Genomic DNA, 18848 nt, shown 5'->3' on the forward strand with positions numbered 1-18848 from the left:
TGAACCCATGGGCTCAGGCATTCCACTCACCTCAGCCTCCCAAAGGCGCGGGATTACAGGCTGAGCCACCGAGCCCGGCTTGATATATTTAAATAAATAATATATTTTAATTTCATTAGGTAGATAACATAAACTTTGACATAAAATTTTCTTTCTCACTCAAGGTTACTATTCTTTGATAACTATTTAACGGATGGCTTTGATACACATGAGAATCTGTTGGTGCTCAGATAAGTACACTACTCATCTACACAGCTCTACTTTTAGTTTTCTCCATGCTCCTTTGCCAGCCAGCCACTTTCCTTCCTGTCACTGTGCCAGTCTCTAACAGCCCACCGGTACCATTCTTCTTCTGGTCTGCTATTTATAAAAAGTTGTGGGCTAGAAAACATGATAATAAACACTATTAAGAGCTGCCTGGGTGATGAGTAAAGGAATGAGGAATAAAGTACATGGTTTTAGTGCAAATGCTTTATGGCTAACTATTTTAGGTAATTGTCGATAATATTTTCATAGTTTAGAACACATTTTATTGGGTTGTGGCTTTCTAAGTCTGTCCTCTGATTCAGTAGGGTATCACTGTACTTAAGATTAAGAGACCAATGGACAGTTTTCATGGAAAGGTATAGGGTTGAATAATAGCTATTCCTAACAAACTCCACTTAATTGCCTGGAGTTTCTTAGTCCTATATATACTAAATATCTTGTAGAGAATACTATTTTTCAAACTTTAAGTCATGAGCCAGTAAACTCATGAAACCCATGAATTTCAATCAATATTTAAGACAAAAACAGAACAGAACACAGTAGAAAGTAGGGAGATCATGAAGTCAGAATGATTTAATAGTAATTTGCCTATGTCACTCTTGTTCTCTCATGCCATTACTCTGATATTTACTTGTAATGAGTTTATTCTCATCATTTAAAATAAATTAATACCTTTAAAATATATCAGTTTTAACTTCAAATATAGTAAATGCTGATATATATAACCCATATATAACATCCAATAATTTTTTAAAGAAAGTAAAGACATTCTGAAACTAAAAAGTTTCAGAACCACTTATCTAAAGAACTTATTTTTTTTCTTCTAAAACATATAATAGAAACAGATTGATTCCAAATGACTAGCATACCATTCTGTATATGGGACGCAAAGAGTGTTTTACTGCTACTTGAGATATCTTAACCCCAAATCCAATAGTTAAACATAACAAATAAATTACCTTTCTGCCTGCAGAATTAAACTAACAGTTCCCTCTTTGAGATCAAATATAAGTGGTGTATTCCAGTTCTTCGTGCTAAAAGATAAATAAAATAGATATTTATTAACATTTAAAATAACAAATACTTTTAATTAGTAGATAGTACTCATTTTAAATAAAGTGACTTTAGTTTCACAGTAATTATACATATACTTCTATTAGAGCACTTGGTACACTGTTCACTTACAGGTCTATAACTCCAGCTAAAAAGCAGACTATATTCCTATCACCAACTAGCACATAGTAGACATCTAACAAACGTTTACTGTAGATATAACAATGTGTGAATTGAGGAATACTAAGTATAAATCTGAGTTCTGCTATTTATTGGCTCTGTGAGTTTGGGCAAGTCATCTCATGCTTCTCATTTGAAAAATAGTAGCAGCATGGCATAGTGAAAAGAGAACAGGTTTCTGCTAGACAGATCTGGTAAAACCAAATTTGGTTTACCACCTCTCAGTCATATGATCTTAACAAGGTTAAACTCCTAAGTATTCATTTCCTTATTTGTAAAACAGGAATAATGATGACTCACATAGTGTCCACAAACTGCCTGTTATACAGCAGGTACAGAACAAATGGAAACTATAATAACAATAATATGATGAACATGATTATTTTTCCTATAAGTCTTCCAATGTTATTGTTAGACAATATCTTGAAAAGACAAGATACTGTTAGACAATATCTTGAAAAGACAAGATTTCTGTGAAGCACTCTGTAAACTGTGAAATACTATATAAGTGTAAGCTATGAACATGCTTATTGAATAAATGAATGAATAAATGAACAAATGAGAAGAAAGTTGCAGATCAGGTTTGTATGTTTGTTTCCAGAAAGTCAGTTGTTCAACATCTATTGGTACATAAGTCACTCTTTTAAAAGACCAAATATGCTTTTAAGTTTTAGGTGCAAGTTTCTTGGATGTACGAAATCATTCTCTACTTTCTAGTATAGCATATATTGAAAACTTTCTCTTTCATCATTTCCAGACAGCTCTGGGTCATCAATATGAACATCCACGATTACCTGTGATATGATATTAAGCCTAAATGTCTCTTTGTGTCCTTATTGAATCTCTTTCAGCCTGTTATCAGGCTGCCAGCTGTTCCTTCTTACAGTGGTTGGGCAGTTCCTTTTCCCATCATCTATCAGTTGGTTCCTAAACTCTGGGTTTCGAAATCAAATTATATTAAATTCCTTAGAACTATGAGTAAAGAAAGAGTAAACACTATCTCAGAGAAAGCATTTCCTGTTATAAAAGTGATTATGAACTTACAATGCACAAACTTTATTAGATCAATTTTCCTTGCACTTAGTTCACTTCTCTCACTTCCTGGTTTGAGTTCAGGATAACTGAGGTTTTTGAGAAAGTTAAGTTTAAACCAAACCATGTTGATATGAAATCTTGAAAATAAACTCCTTATCACGACAAAAATCTGGATTTTTAAGAAATGAAAGATGCTTACGAGAACACATAGCATTGAAGAGATGTTGAAACAACTAAGTGTGCATAGTTCAAAGATGCTTTAATGACTCTATCACGGAATTCCAGTAAATCCACTGCATCATTAAGAACGTTACGAACCTAAACAAGGAAAAATAAAATGCCAACAAATAACATTAAAATACATACAAATTTTAATTTAGATAAGCTAGCAAGATTTTGAAATACAAAAAAATTCAGTGCACTAACGATTACCTAATTCTATTTTTTAAAAAAAGAACTCAACAGAAACTAGGCATAAAATGATATACCTAGGTAAAAAAGTCAACAAAGTACAGATACAGAAAAATCTCTTAGAAATAAGTAGGGAGGCCAAGAGCAGTGGCTCAGCCTGTAATCCCAGCACTTTGGGAGGCCGAGGCAAGATGATTGCTCAGTCGAGGGTTTAAGACCAGTCTAGGCAACTTGGTGAGACCTTGTCTCTACAACAAATCAAAAAATAAGCTGGGCGTGGTAGTGTGTGCCTGTTATTTGGAAGGCTGAGAGAGAAGGATCGCCTGAGCCCGGCAGGTCGAGACTGCAGTGGCTGTGACTGTGCCACTGCACTCCAGCCTGGGAGACAGAGTGAGACTCTGACGAAAAGAAAAGAAAAAAATAAGGAAGGAAGGAAGGAAAGAAAGAAAGACCTATATGGATCTCTAACCTGCAACTCAAACTGAATGATGTAGCAATGGAGTAATAATATTAAACACTTGTAACACTGAGATATAGTCAGAAAGGGTGGCAGATAGAAGTTGAAAAGTCTATATGATTTCTTCCTCCAAAAGGAAGAATATCTCTTTATAGGGTTAGATTTCATTTAAAATTTACAGTCTAAAAAAAGAAACAATTGCTTTAAAAATCAAAAGTGGAGTAGGAGGTATTGGTAAATAAATGGGGTGGGGGGAGTATTTCCATATGCTAAAACACAGAGATAACATATAAGAAAGTTAAGTACCAGCCGGACTCAGTGGCTCAGCCTGTAATCTCGCACCTTTGGAAGGCTGAGGTGAGTGGATTGCCAGAGCCCGAGGGTTCGAGACCCGCCTGGGCAGCGAGACCTCATCTCTACAATAAATCAAAAAATCAGCCGGGCGTGGTAGCACATGCCTGTAATTCCGGCTACTTGGAAGACTGAGGCGGAAGGATCGCCAGAGCGCAACAGGTCGACGTTGAGGTGGCCGGAGCGGCCACTGCACTCCAGTCTGGGCGACAGAGTGAGACTCCAACTCAAAAAAAAAAAAAAAGAAAATTAAGTACCAACTAACAAAGGAAGACTTGCCTATGATCGTCAGAACTGTTATAAAAGAAAAGCTCTTTTCAGATAAATTCTCATCTTGGAGCATTCTTATATTTAAGGCTAGAACTTAATTTAGCAATAATATATTAGCTATGAATATAAAAACTGTGCTCTAAATCAGTTGATTAGAACTCACAGCCGGGCTCGGTGGCTCAGCCTGTAATCCCGCGGCTGAGGGGAGTGGATTGCCTGAGCCCGCGGGTTCGAGACCCACCTGGGCAACTTGGCGAGACCTCATCTCTACAATAAAAATTAAAAACTCAGCCGGGCATGGCAGCGTTTGCCTGTAATTCTGGCTACTCGTAAGGCTGAGGTGGAAGGATCGCCGGAGCCCAGCAGGTTGAGGCTGTGGTGGCCAGGAGCGGCCACTGCACTCCAGTCTGGGTGACGGAGTGAGACTTCAACTCAAAAACAAACAAAAAAAACCTCACAGTTCATTCTTTGTCATTGACACAAAGCTGTAATGTTTCAGTTTCCAGGTAATTAGAATAAATACATATATTTACATCATCATCTAGATCCAACCATAACTTTACAGGAAACACAGAAGACAGAAGCATATTAAACCACACCATGGGGATACAATTAGCAAAGTTAGATAAGAAACTTTACCGTACAAATAATTTGGTTTCTTCAACAAATAAACTGCAGGGAGGAATAGTCTAGGCAATATAGAGAGAACTCATCTCTACAAAAAAAAAAAAACTAGCCAAGTGCGGTGACACATGCCTATAGTCCCTGATATTTGGGATGCAGAGGCAGAAGAATCACCCGAGTTCAGGAAGTTGAGGCTGCAGTGAGCTGTGATCATGCCACTGCACTCCAGCCTGGGCAACAGAGGGAGACCCATGACTCAAAAACAAATAAAACAAAAAAACTGCAGGGAGAAAAAAATAGAGATGGAAGGGGAACCTATAGATTAAAATGGACTTAAAAAGACACTTCAGTCTTCCTTTCCAACTTGGGTCTGGCAGAATGGCACCCACAAAGGAGGCTGGCGAGAAGAAGTACCATTCTGCCATCAACGAGGTGGTGACCCAAGAACACACCATCAACGTTCATAAGCACATCCATGGAGCGGGCTTCAAGGAGCGTGCCCCTCGGGTACTCAAAGAGATCTGAAAATTTGCCATAAAGGAGATGGGAACTCCAGATGTACGCATTGATACCAGGCTCAACAAAGTTGTCTGGGCTAAAGGAATAAGGAATGTCCCGTATCGTATCCATGTACGGTTGTCCAGGAAACGAAATGAGGATGAAGACTCACCAAACAAGCTTTATACTTTAGTGACCTATGTCCCTGTTACCACTTTCAAAAATCTACAGTCAATGTGGATGAGAACTAATCACTGATCATCAAGAACATCAAATAAAGTTATAAAACTGCTGAAAAAAAGACATATTTGCAACATGTAAACTATTGCAACCAATTGTAACATGTAAACTACTTTGGACTCATTCAAACAAACTTTTTGAATTGTAACATGTTGTACACAATTGGAAATTTGAACACTTTGTGGATATTTGATAATCTTAAGAAATTATTATTTTTACAGTACAGTAATGATATGTGGTGATGCTAAAACTGGAGTCCTTGTATTTTAGTTGTTTATACTAAAATTTTTACAGATGAAATATGATGTCTGAATTTTCTTCAAAATAATTGAGGAGGGGGGAAAGTAGATATAGACATGGATGGTTATTGGGGCTGGATGATGAGTACATGGAGATTCACTGTACTACTCAATATGTTTTAAAATGCTCCAAGTATAAAGTTTTAAAAATTTAAAATAAGTAAATAGAACAAAAAGATTTGTAATTATTATGAATCTGGTGAGAGTACATTATCCAAATTTAAAAATCTGGATACCTAGGCTAATAGAATATTTGAATAGACTTGTCCAAGAAATCACATGATCTATGCTTCCAGATTTTTACAGTAATTACAACATAAATTATGAATAATGAAAGAAGCAACTGATACAGATAAAAAGAAGAACAGGAAAAAGGTAGAGTCCCCCTTTCTTTGGCAGATGATTTAATTGGCACATTGTCTTTGGCCTTCTTCTTGTACATTTAACTTATTTTTAATATACTTGTTGAATGCTTGTTATATGCAAGGCTCTGGGTTAGAGGCCCCATAGGAGAGGCAAGGATGAGCAACCAGGATGCCTGGCCCTTTAGAAGTTCTCAAATAAGTAGACCCCTCCCTTCGATGTTCTCTGACCCTTAAGACATTTTGCCCCAACTCCCATTGCCATGTCCCATCTTCCTATATTAATCTACAAAGTATTTCACTTCAACATTTTCTTCTGTTGGGATTAAGGACCCACATTGCTACCATTTTCCAATTTTGACTTTCCCTAGGTAATTCTTAAAAGATTTAAAAAAAAAAATCAGGTTAAATACATTCATACAATTATAAATAAGTAAAACAATTTAACCCTGTCAGTAACTGGCAGGTTAGGCTTGCCTTGGAGTCAGCTCCAAGAGTTAAATCTAATATGCTCCTATTTGTCATAGCTTCTTCCTCCTTCCTTGACTGAATCCATATATTCCAATGCTTCAAATTACATTATTCCTGTCCTAAACCCATAACTGCAGCAGCTTTGGGCATTCAAGTTCTATATCACTGAAAGGTACTTATGTCATGAAAAAGAGACTAATGGCACAGTTAAATTTTTCTAATGTGACTGCATTTTAACCTTGACCAAATTTATTTATTTATTTATTATTACTATTATTATTTTTTAGTTGGAGTCTCACTATCGCTCAGACTGGAGTGCAGTGGCCGCTCCCGGCCACCGCAGCCTCGACCTGCTGGGCTCCGGCGATCCTTCTGCCTCAGCTTTCCAAGTAGCTGGAACTACAGGTGCGCGCTAACATGCCCGGCTAATTTTTTGATTTATTGTAGAGATGAGGTCTCGCCAAGTTGCCCAGGCGGCTCTCGAACCCGCAGGCTCAGGCAATCCACTCACCTCAGTCTCCCAAGGCGCGGGATTACAGGCTGAGCCACCGAGCCTGGCTGACCAAATTTAATTAGCAAAGATAATGCCATATTCTCTATAGTGAACTAATGTGAAAAGAAGTAGGTTTAATCAGTCTTGGAACAGAATCATACCTGCATGGTCCTTCTTTTAGTTAACGTTACTTGAAAGCTTTTCCACTCCCAACGTTGCTCCACCACATGTGCAAAAACAACGTGTCCATTTCCACAGGCTCCAGCTATCTGAGTGCCGTCAATTGACCATGCAATATTAAATATGCTGCCAGTGTTGGGTTTTTCTAAAGCATATGACCACTAGGAAAGAAAAGTGATTTATTGGCAAAAAAATTTTAAGAAGATTTAAACTGGGCACATAATAGTATACTAAGATAATTTTTAAAATAATATGTCTTTATTCTGGAATTATTTAAAATATTTTCTTATAAAATTATAGTATACTGAACAGAAAATATAGATATAATTTTTAAATCACACAGTAGAATAACATGCTAAAACAGTGATGAAATTTCTCAGAATTACAAAAACCTCACATCATTTCAATTTACATTATGCCTTTTAAGTAATAATGCTGAACAGGTAAACACAAAAATTCTGTAGAAAAAATCAGAAATCTTACTACTAATTCTTAAGGCTCTATATAGTCTCTACATCTAAAAATTTCTCATTACAATATTTCACTAAAAATTGAAACTAAACATACAATGTAACTAAAATATCTCTCATATACATCGTAGATCATGAGAGTACCGGTAAATAAATCTTTTTTTCTTTTTTTCCAGAATGCAGAAGCATACATCTCCTAGAACCTCTCTGTTTGAGAAAGTTGTCTAGAGCTATCAATATGCATCAAATAGGACCAAAGAGATTCTTGTGTGTCTGTACGAACAGGACAGAAAAAAACCCAAACTTTTCATTTTTCAGATTCAACATGAGAGGGGACCCAAAAAAACTGGAATTTATTTCTAAAAAGTTGTGTCTTTATTCTTACACGTTTAAACTTCAGTCACCTTCAAAGTACTCTCCATTTGATGCAATACGCCAAAAAAAGATGCTTTTTCCACTGCTCTGTTTTTGAACTCTATTTAGATGCCTTTTAGTGCTTCTGCCATTTTCTGTTTCACCTCTTCCACATCAGCAAACGTTTCCCTTTGAGGACTTTTTTCATCCGGGGAAACAAACAAAAATAGAAAGGCACTGGGGTGAGATCAGGTGAATAGGGAAGGTGGGGCATGGGGTTTTGTTTTGGTCAAAAACTGCTGAACACTCAACACAGTATGGGCAGGTGCACTCGTAAATCACCTATCATGAAATGGGCAAATGCACTGAAAGAAGGTCCAAAAAAGAAATTCACTGAAGTCAAAAGCAGCCTATCATAACACTAGCTGGCACACTGATGTCAGTGTGTTCCTAGAATACTTATCTTGTGGGGGAAGCCTGTACTACAAGGGGCCAGCCTTCCAAAAATATAAATATAATTCTGTTTCTTAGGTGGGGTCTCCCACATGTATTTGCTTGAAGGATAATTAACTTATTTGACTAAATATATAAACATATTCTCTTTCCATTCTTCCAACCCTACAGACTACAATCAAATTACATCTTGATTTTTTTTGTTGTTGTTCTTGGCTGGATACATTTTTTTTACATTATCATTTTTCAGGAATATTTGTTGTTAGCTATGAGCTCACTTTGACAATACATTTGAAGAAAATAAAAAATATAGAAAAAGACATTAATTCGTATTGGTATAAAACAAGACTTTAAATTACTAATAAAGTTTCACAATAAAATAAAAATACTGAATGACTCTTGGACCACTCACTGACAATTTTTTCCAACTCCTCCCACCCCTTTTAAGCCCCTAACTGTTATTTAAAGGCTTAAGTAAAAAGCCTAATAATAAAAGTTATCAACAAGGAGGTAATAAACAAATCATAAGCTTATAAAAAATATTAAAAACCTTCTTTTCTAAAATTAAGAATAAGCCGGGCTTGGTGGCTCAGCCTGTAATCCCAGCACTTTGGGAGGCTGAGGTGAGTGGACTGCCTGAGCCCGCAGGTTCAAGACCCGCCTGGGCAATTTGGAAAGACCTCATCTCTACAATAAATCAAAATTAGCCGGGCGTGGTAGCGCGCGCCTGTAATTCCAGCTACTTGGAAGGCTGAGGCGGAAGGATCGCCAGAGCCCAGCAGGTCGAGGCTGCGGTGGCTGGGAGCGGCCGCTGCACTCCATCTGGGTGACAGAGACTCCATCTCAAAATAAATAAATAAATAAATAAATAAAATTAAAAATAATACATTTAAGAAAGAATATATATTATACTTGAATAATACATTTAAGAAAGAATATTATACCTAAAAAATAAGTAATTTCAAAGATACAAATAATCTGCTCTGGCAATAAAATCAACTCATTCGTTTCCGATAAACAAGAATTATGAAATACTACATAACTACTATTTTACATAAAGATAAAGTAGTTGATATACACAAATGAGACTGTATTTATTAATCTATAGTACTTACTGGTTTGGACCAGGCTTACGGCACACCTCTCTTTAATTTTAAATTTATTTTATTCTCATGGTGTACAAAGAACCGAGATCTTATGTTTAAATATACTTTAAAACCATAGATTCATAGTTTTAAACTCTGGTAGTCCTCCCATGTCTATGGGGATACATTGGAAGACCTTCCAGTGGAAGCCTAAAACTGCAGATAGTACCAAATCCTATATATACTATGTATTTTCATATACATACATACCAATGATAAAGTTCAATTTATAAATTAGGCATAGTAAGAGATTAACAATGAATAATAAAATAAAACAAGTAGAACAATATATTGTAATAAAAATTATGTGAATATGGCCTGTCTCTATTTCTAGAATTTTCTTTAAAAAATTTTTTTTTAATTTTAAAGATGTGTGGTACAATTCAGGGTTAAGTATACAAATGTTCATTATGCAGGTACCCTTGTTGATGAGGTGTGCCCCATCCCTGGCAGTTTCCCACTACTGCCAATCCCACTCCCTAGTTCCTGTCCCTTGGCAGTTTCCCACTACTGCCAATTCCTTTCTTATAGTATTATAATTGTTTGAGGCCTGCTTATGAGTGAAAACATGTGATACTCAGTTCTTTGTTTCTGCAATAGATCACTATTATAGACTCTAAGTCCATCCAAGTTGCTGCGAAGTTCATAATTTTGTCCTTCTTTATGGCTGCGTAATATTCCATTGTGTATATGTATCACATTTTTTTATCCAGTCCTCTTATGATGGGTAGCATGGTTGGTTCCATGTTTTTGCTATTGTGAATAATGCTACAATAAACATGCATGTGTAGGTATCTTTTCTCATAGAGTAATCTGAGTTCCTCCAGGTATATTTCCAGTAGGGGGATTGTGGGGTCATATGGAAGGTCAATTTTTAGATCTTTTAGAAATCGCCAAAATGTTTTCCACAAGGGTTATACTAGTTTACACTCCCACCAACAGTGTAGAATTATTCCCTTTCCCTGCATCCTCTCTAGCATCTGTTATTTTTTGAGTTATTTATGATGTTAATCCTGACTAGAATTTTCTACTTAATATTTTTAGATTGCTATTGGTTGAGGATATTTGAAACCAGAGAAAGTAAACCTGCAAATAAGGAGGGACTACTGTATTTACTTTAAAGTATGGTTTTAAGACACTCAAAGAACCAAATCAGCCATGAAGAAATATTTTATTAAAATTAAACATAGAAATATTTATCTATCAGCCAGGCTTAGTAGCTCAAACCTATAATCCCAGTGGGAGGTGGGAAGTGGGAGAATTGCTTGAGGCTAGGAGTTTCAGATAAGCCTGGGCCACAGAGCAAGATCCCATCTCCACAAAAACAAACAAAAAAATAAAATTAAACATAAAAATATTTATCTAAAAAATTATGGATGCATGATAGTAACTAAGAGGAGAAAATGGAAAGAAATATTTAGATAATATTACATCATCATCCTATATTCTTCTGACTTCTTTCACAGTCCACATGAACCAACAAAAATAAAATCTGTAACATACAACTTATTTCTAAAAACAAACTTCAAGAAATACAGGTAGAGTATCCTTTATCCAAAATGCTTAGGGCCAGAAGTGTTTCAAATTTTGAATTTTTTTCAGATTTTGGAATACTAGCATATACATAATAAGATATCTTGAGAATGAGATCCAAGTCTAAAGACAAAATTCATTTTTTCATATATACTTTACATACATAGCCCGAAGGTAATTTTACACAATATTTCTAATAATTTTGTGCATGAAACAACGTTTTATCTGTAACTCATTACATGAGGTGAGGTGTGGAATTTTCTACTTGTGGCATCATACTGGTGCTTCCAAAATTTTGGATTTAGGAGCATTTTGAATTTCAAATTTTTCAGATTAGGGATGTTCAACCTACAAAACAGTATGATGATAGTGAAGTTAAACTAAACTCTTACACTAAAAAATTCTTTAAACTAATTGAGAGAATGTACCTATAGAAACCTAAAATAAACTTAGTTTGGCATGGTCTTTTTACCTCAGCACAACCATTTTTGCTTAGACGTTACCCTTGACACCCTTTGAATCTAGCACAGGTTAGACATAGATAAATTTCCAATAGGCAGGTTTTGGGATGTATTCAGATATTTCACTGTAGGCCAAGTAGTAGCCTACCCTACCCCCTTGGCAAATCTCCATCAGATGCAAGACAAGGACAGAGCCATAGAAATGATAATAGACCACCTTTTGGTCAAAGAGCTTCTGGACTGCAAATATCTGACAAAGTCTCTTACAGGAAAACCCCCTACCCTTGTCTCCTCTCATCTAGCCCACCACCTGAGGGTATGAGATGCTAATATCTGGCTACCTCAAGATCTAAGACTCATGTGACCACTATAGAGACTGAAGAATCTACAGCTCTGGACATTCCTTTGATCCAAATCTCTCTAGGTCCAAACCCCTCTTCCCTAAAGATTCTTAAATATACCTAACTACCCCTTTGTCACTCAATGCCACACTTGCCTCTGAGTGTCGGCCCCCATTCCAATCTGTGAAAGGCGAATAATAAACTTATTTCTACTTTCTTACTTGGTTGCAATCTTGCATTATTCCCATGACCCGGCACTGGCTCCAGCCCACCTTGCTTCTGTTGACCCTTTCATTTGGTGGTCCGCACAGGGAAATCCCCTCTGCGACTCTTTTCTAACCTTCTCTCTTCAAACCTGTGTCTCCCTGTGGACTATGCTGGAACTTGGTGGCCAGTGACAACTCTGGCCAAGGTGGCTCCCCGGTGTGTCTAAAGGCCCCAGGGAAAGGCAGAGACTGCCGGGGGCCCATTAGGGTGGGAAACTAAGTTATATCCTCTACATTGACCTGCAGCCTAGTTCTCCAAGCCTCTCCATGCACCAGACTAGATCTCAGTGGTCAACTGACTGTCTTTTCGCTAGGGTGACTCCCTGGAAAGGCAAAAAGGCCCCTGAAGGCAGGTCTTAACCGCCAGTGCCAGACAGGTGACAGGCAAGGAATGGCTCTTATCTTTCACTAATCTCTGTTCTTTCTTTGCCTGAAGATGAGCTATACCAAGTGAAGCCCCGCATCGCCTCAGCCTTTCTTGGTGAGCTTTGGTGAGTCCCATTGTTTATCTAGTCACAGGGAGGGTTTCTAAAGTCCCCTCTTTTGTTTTGGGATGCATGTTTTCTAGGGTCTAGGACCCTCTCTATGAAAAAGACTCAGTACCTAGTCTCCCAAATGCGGTTAAAACAGCCCTGGTACTAGTGGCCATGGCGCTGTCTCCAGTGGATTGGGGAAACGAGGGGATGCCCTGGTACTAGTGGCCATGGCGCTGTCTCCAGTGGATTGGGGAAACGAGGGGATGTCCTCTTTCCTTCGCATTCACTTCTCTAATTCCACCAACCCTCTATCCTGGATGCCGGGTGAGGACATGGATGGTTCTAATTCCACCCTATGCTGGACATAGGCGCTGAATAGTCTTGCACCTCTCAGAAGCGGTTCTTAGGATTCTCTCTCTTTCTCTCTAGGACCTTATAACGGGAATGCTCAATCAATCATGAAAAAAGGTTCACCATTGGCATGTCTTTTCATTCTAAAAGGTCTCAGGACCCTCTTACTAAAGAGGAGCATCTGCCTTAAGCATCTCCTCAATACTGGCTAGGCAACCAGGAGATGGGCCCAAGGTGAGTCTCTTGTCTCTGGTGCTCTCCTTCAGCTTGACCTCTATTGCCACCACAAGGGCAAACGGTCTGAGGCTTGCAAAATGGCACTGCTCAGACCCCTTGTTCTTCCTGTGGCACTCCCATACTCCTTCTTTAATTACTTTATCTCTTTCCTGTTTTCTGCCTAACAATTCAGACACTGACCCAGCTGGTTTAACTTCTCCAGTCTCTTGTAATCTGCTTTTGCTACTCCATTCTCTATCAGTTTCCCTTCCTGCTTGCCCTCCACCTTTACTTGCGGAGGAAGGGCCGGTGCCAAAGGCCATGGTACTTGACCCCATCCTCCAGTCTTCTCATCCCCCTCCCCACTGCTTGATAACTCCCTGGCAGCAGCCCTACTGGCTACAGCAAGTCAAACTATGTGTACCACCTCCTCTCCCCTCACCCTTCTCTGACATGTGCTCTTGGGAAGTCCATTCAGGTTTCCACGTGGTTTAACCTGTCTCCCCTCAGGGAGGGGGCTGGGACAAAAAGACATTAAAGTTCTTGTTTGCTTTTTTCCTATGATAAATCTCTCAAATTAGATCTAAACTGGGACTATATCAACCTTCTTCCCAGACAAAAGTAAAGGGATGACGTGTTAATTAATCCTGTTAACTAACTAAAAAAAAAGTCAATTGTAATTTTAATCTGCTTTTCCAACCAAACTTGCAAGTGCTCTAATAAAATTTTAATTTCAACTTTACAATGTGCTAAAACATTAGTGCTAGATAACACCAGCATCTGTTATATCAGACTCGCTAAAGTTGTACTAAAAAAAAAGAAAGTTAAGTTACCTTGCTGTGCCTGACTAGCTCCCCTTCCCCCTGCAAAACAGGTAACATTTTATTTATTTATTTATTTATTTGAGTTGAAGTCTCACTCTGTCGCCCAGACTAGAGTGCAGAGGCCACTCCCGGCCACCGCAGCCTCGACCTGCTGGGCTCCGGCGATTCTTCCACCTCCGCCTTCCAAGTAGCCGGAATTACAGGCATGCGCTACCACGCCCGGCTGATTTTTTGATTTATTGTAGAGATGTGGTCTCGCCAAGTTGCCCAGGTGGGTCTCGAACCCGCGGGCTCAGGCAATCCACTCACCTCAGCCTCCCAAAGGCGTGGGATTACAGGCTGAACTACCGAGCCCGGCTCAACAGGTAACATTTTAATGCTAGCTACTCCCTGTGTACACTTGTACTAAGCCTAGTACTTCCGCCAGACAAATGAAATACTGGGTACTCTGTGTGAGCACAATAAAAATGGGAACTGATCACTCTCATCTAGTTGTCCACACCTTAAACTAAAACTGTAATTTAGCAATTTATACAGGATTTTACATAAATTTGCCTGTTCATAATTAGAAATAAGTAGGGACAGATCATTTCATATCCATGTGGTCTGTTCACACTAAAGGGTTTTACATCAGACTGTTACAGAAAAATGATCAAAGTTTCATATGTATAGCCTATTAAAAAAGGAACTTTTAAGTTTTTTTCTAACTGAAACATCAGAAAAGCAACCAGTGGGTCAACACTGGAGGGCTGCAGAACCAGAGAGCCAAAGAGGTACCCATTTGGCAGTTGCAATTAGCAACAAAGCTCCAACTGCCCATCAAGAATCTGGTAAAAATGAACCTGCTAAGGAAATGGTGTCTGTTGCTTATGGGTACAGTCTGTGAGGGCACTAAAAACGTAGTTGCCCCAAAGAGGCCTTAACCTCCTGGACCTTGTCCACTGTGCAGGCCAAAGAGCCATTGGGAAGCAGGTATACTCTCTTCTGTTTTTTTTTTTTGAGTTGGAGTCTCACTCTGTTGTCCAGACTGGAGTGCAGTGGCCGCTCCCGGCCACCACAGCCTCGACCTGCTGGGCTCCGGCAATCCTTCCGCCTCAGCCTTCCGAGTAGCCGGAATTACAGGCATGCACTACCACACCCAGCTGATTTTTGGATTTATTGTAGAGATGAGGTCTCGCTGCCCAGGCGGGTCTCGAACCCGCGGGCTCAGGCAATTCATTCACCTCAGCTTCCCAAAGGTGCGGGATTATAGGCTGAGCCACCGAGCCCGGCTTATACTCTCTTCTGAAGAGAGGAGAGAACACTTGGCTCACAAATGGTGGTCACTTATGGGGAAGCCTGAAAATCTGCTAAAGTGCCTGGCCTTGGCTTGAAATTATCTCCAATAAACCTCAGGAGAATATTAGTGTGCTGATACTCAAACTGATTTCTTAATTAGCTCAGGTGCCAGCCTTTTGGTCCTGGCCATCCATGTTGGAATCATATAGCTCTATCTTAATTGAAAACTGTAAAAAGGTTCTATAAATTTTGCCATTAATACAAATTACACTAATGCTAGGCCAGAATGCTACTTAGAAACCAAAACATGAGCCTCTTAATTAACAATATCCTAAAGAATTTTCTCCTATAAGCAACAGAGAGGGAGAGGAAGAGACAAATTCGGTTAGGCTCCCCCATGGTCTTTGTTACAAAAAGTGAGGTTTTTTTTGTTTTTTTTTTTTACTTTTCAAAAATCCTTGAACTATCACTTGTGAAAAAAAGTAACTTTTGCAATAACTATTGGTAATCCTGTGTTATAATATTATGTTTTTCAAAAGTTTAATACTTAAACTCTTCAAGTTCTCAATTCAGTATCTCTATGGTGGGGTAAAAACAAGTCTCAGGAACAAAATCCACCCCACATCCTCCTCCTGATCTGCCTGCAGACCAGGTAAATTGATTTCACTCACAGAGGTTTGTGATCAGCTATAGTGTTTTTCAAGTGCCAAATTGCTAAGACTGTAAAATCTCCTTTCAGGCACAAGGATTACTAATCCAACATAGAACGGATAGCAAAATGACTTTCTGTTGAAAGTATTATTAATTATTTTCGTTAAACTTTAAAGTAATATTTCCCTGTCAGAGGGCCAATACCATCCCACTCTCATCAAATGCAGAAAAATGTCAATCTCCCATCTCTCTGGAGTACAGGTTACCTGGGCTTCACCCTCGAGCATATCAATCACTGTAAAGGTATATCAGTCCTATTATAAAAACAAAAGAAATAGTTTTCTCTTGCCAATGTTTATAGTTTTAAATTCTCCTGTTCATTATTATTTCCTACAATTTAAGCTACAGACTAAACTACATGTCTCTAACGTTTTCAATTTTTTTCTTCAGACTTTGTCAAAGTAGCTGTATTTCCTTGTTAAAATCATTATTAACAAAATCCCTTATAACTGTCTATAAATTCTTTTTTTTTTTGAGTCAGAGTCTCACTGTCACCCAGGTTGGAGTGCAGTGGCACGCTCACGGACACCCCAGTGTCAACCTGGTGAGCTCAGGTGATCCTTCCGCCTCAGTCTTCCAAGTAGCCGGAACTATGGAACTACAGGTGTGCACTACCACGCCTGGCTAATTTTTTGATATATTGTAGAGACAAGGTCTTACCAAGTTGCCCAGGCTGGTCTTGAACCCCCAGGCTCAGGCAATCCTCTTGCCCTGGCCTCCCAAAGTGCTGAGATTACAAGCTTGAGCCATCACTCCCAGCCTATAAATTCTTATCACTACCCAAAGAAGCTTGAAGACAAGCTGCAGAGACAGGCACTCAGGGACTCAGAAATTCACTGGTGCAACAGTGGAAACTACCTGGACTCCTATGGTGGGTATCGAGCCTACTGGGGTAACTATAAATACCTTTTACCAGACATCAAAGTCTCAATATGTCATAATAGCCTCTATAATGGCCTTTATTATAGTAGTGTTAATTCTAATAGTATATGCTTGTACATAGCGCTTTGTATACAAATACTAAAGATACTTAACAACTCCATAGGCTCCTATCCTCTCATCCCCTTCTCTTGCTCTAGACAGGGAGGGACAGCTCTACACCCCCATGTTCAGCAGGAAGTAGCTACAGAACCCTGACCTTCATCCCTGTTCCCAGGTACAAATAAGAATTTTTTTTTTTTTTTTGAGTTGGAGTCTCACTCTGTCGCCCGGACTGGAGTGCAGGGGCCGCTTCCGGCCACTGCAGCCTTGACTTCCTGGGCTCCGGCGATCCTTCCGCCTCAGCCTTCCAAGTTGCTGGAACTACAGGTGCGTGCTACCACGCCTGGCTAATTTTTGATTTATTGTAGAGATGAGGTCTCACCAAGTTGCACAGGCGGGTCTCGAACCCGTGGGCTCAGGCAATCCACTCACCTCGGCCTCCCAAAGTGCAGGATTACAGGCTGAGTCACTGAGCCCGGTACAAGAATATTTTTGAAATAGCAAGAAGTGGAAATGAAAGGAGGTGCCTGTAGAAACCTAGAATAAACTTAGTTTAGTGTGGTCTTTTGCCTCAACATAGTTGTTTTTGCTTAGACATTACCCCAGACATACTTTGAATCTAGAACAGGTTGGACAAAGAGAGAGAAACTTTTAATAGGCAAGATTTAGGATGCATTCAGATATTTCACTACAGGTCAAGCAGTAGCCTCCCCCACCCCCTTGGCAAATCTCCATCAGATGTAAGACAAGGACAGAACCATAGAAATGATAATAGACCCTTTTGGTCAAAGAGTGTAGACTGCAAATGTCTGACAAAGTCTCTTACAGGAAAATTCCCTCCCCTTGTCTCCTCCCATCTAGCTCTCCACTTGAGGGCATGAGATATTAATATCTGGCCACCTCAAGATCTAAGACTCAGTGACCACTATAGAGACTAAAGAATCTAAAGTCCTGGGCATTCCTTTGACCCAAATCCCTTTGGGTCCAAGTCCCCTCCCCAAAGGTTCTTATATATACCTAAACCTTGGCCACTCAATGCCACACATGCCACACTCATCTCTGAGTGTCGACTCCCTTTCTAATCTGTGAAAGGTGAATAATAAACTTTACTTTTTTCTCTTTACTTGGTTGGAATTTTGCATTATTCCCATGATCCCGCACTGGCTCTGGTCTACCTTGCCTCATTTGACCTTTCATTAATTATGGCTTAAAAATTGATGAAGGCTGGGCTCAGTGGCTCAGCCTGAGGGACCCAAGTGACTTAAGAAGCTATACTTGCCATATATCCCTACCTTACGTTCATTGTATTTTATATATCCCTACCTCACGTTCACTATATTTTATGAATTCTTAGTATTTTAAATCCTACCTCAGACCCTGTAGAATTAGGCACATGTCGGGTGCCGGGCAGTGACTGGTTGTATAGTTATACAATGTTTTAAGCAGTGTCTGTACTTAGAACTTTGTTAAGTTTAATTTTTGTTTGTCCCATAAAATTACCGATTGTTTCTGCAACTGCTGCTAGCAGTGTGTGAATGTTAAGCAATAAGCCTCTCCCGGACATTCCTTTGCTTAGATAACGGTAGACTGGTGGCGTGTCCCCCCCCCCCCGTGGGTTCTGCCTTGTTTCAAACCTCCTGCCTGCTTGCTAAACCTAGCTTATCTGGCATTCCATTCCACCCATTTGGCAGTTACTTGTCCATCACAAGTAACTAAGCCTGAGCCCACGCAAATCAAACTCGAATCAACCAAAGTCTTTGTAACTGCGTCATATAGTTTTTATCCAATCCTGTGTGG

General features: G+C 39.1%; 1 protein-coding gene and 1 pseudogene across 2 annotated transcripts in view; one reads left to right on the plus strand and one right to left on the minus strand.

The window, feature by feature from the left end:
• The window catches only part of IFT80 (intraflagellar transport 80), a 168376-nt gene that overhangs the window by 50356 nt on the left and 99172 nt on the right, over window positions 1-18848 (minus strand). For both annotated transcript variants that reach the window (XM_008053944.2, XM_008053943.2), the window contains exons 7-9: window positions 7173-7352; window positions 2735-2853; window positions 1227-1301 (exon numbers count right to left, since the gene is read on the minus strand). In XM_008053944.2, the coding sequence (XP_008052135.1) occupies window positions 1227-1301; window positions 2735-2853; window positions 7173-7352 (374 nt within the window). The remainder of the gene's footprint in view (window positions 1-1226; window positions 1302-2734; window positions 2854-7172; window positions 7353-18848) is intronic.
• On the plus strand, window positions 5018-5404 carry LOC110595277 (annotated as a pseudogene).

This window comes from Carlito syrichta, unplaced genomic scaffold (genome assembly GCF_000164805.1).
Source record: "Carlito syrichta isolate Samal-C Ts95f unplaced genomic scaffold, Tarsius_syrichta-2.0.1 Scaffold288891, whole genome shotgun sequence".
Classification (NCBI taxonomy): domain Eukaryota; kingdom Metazoa; phylum Chordata; class Mammalia; order Primates; family Tarsiidae; genus Carlito; species Carlito syrichta.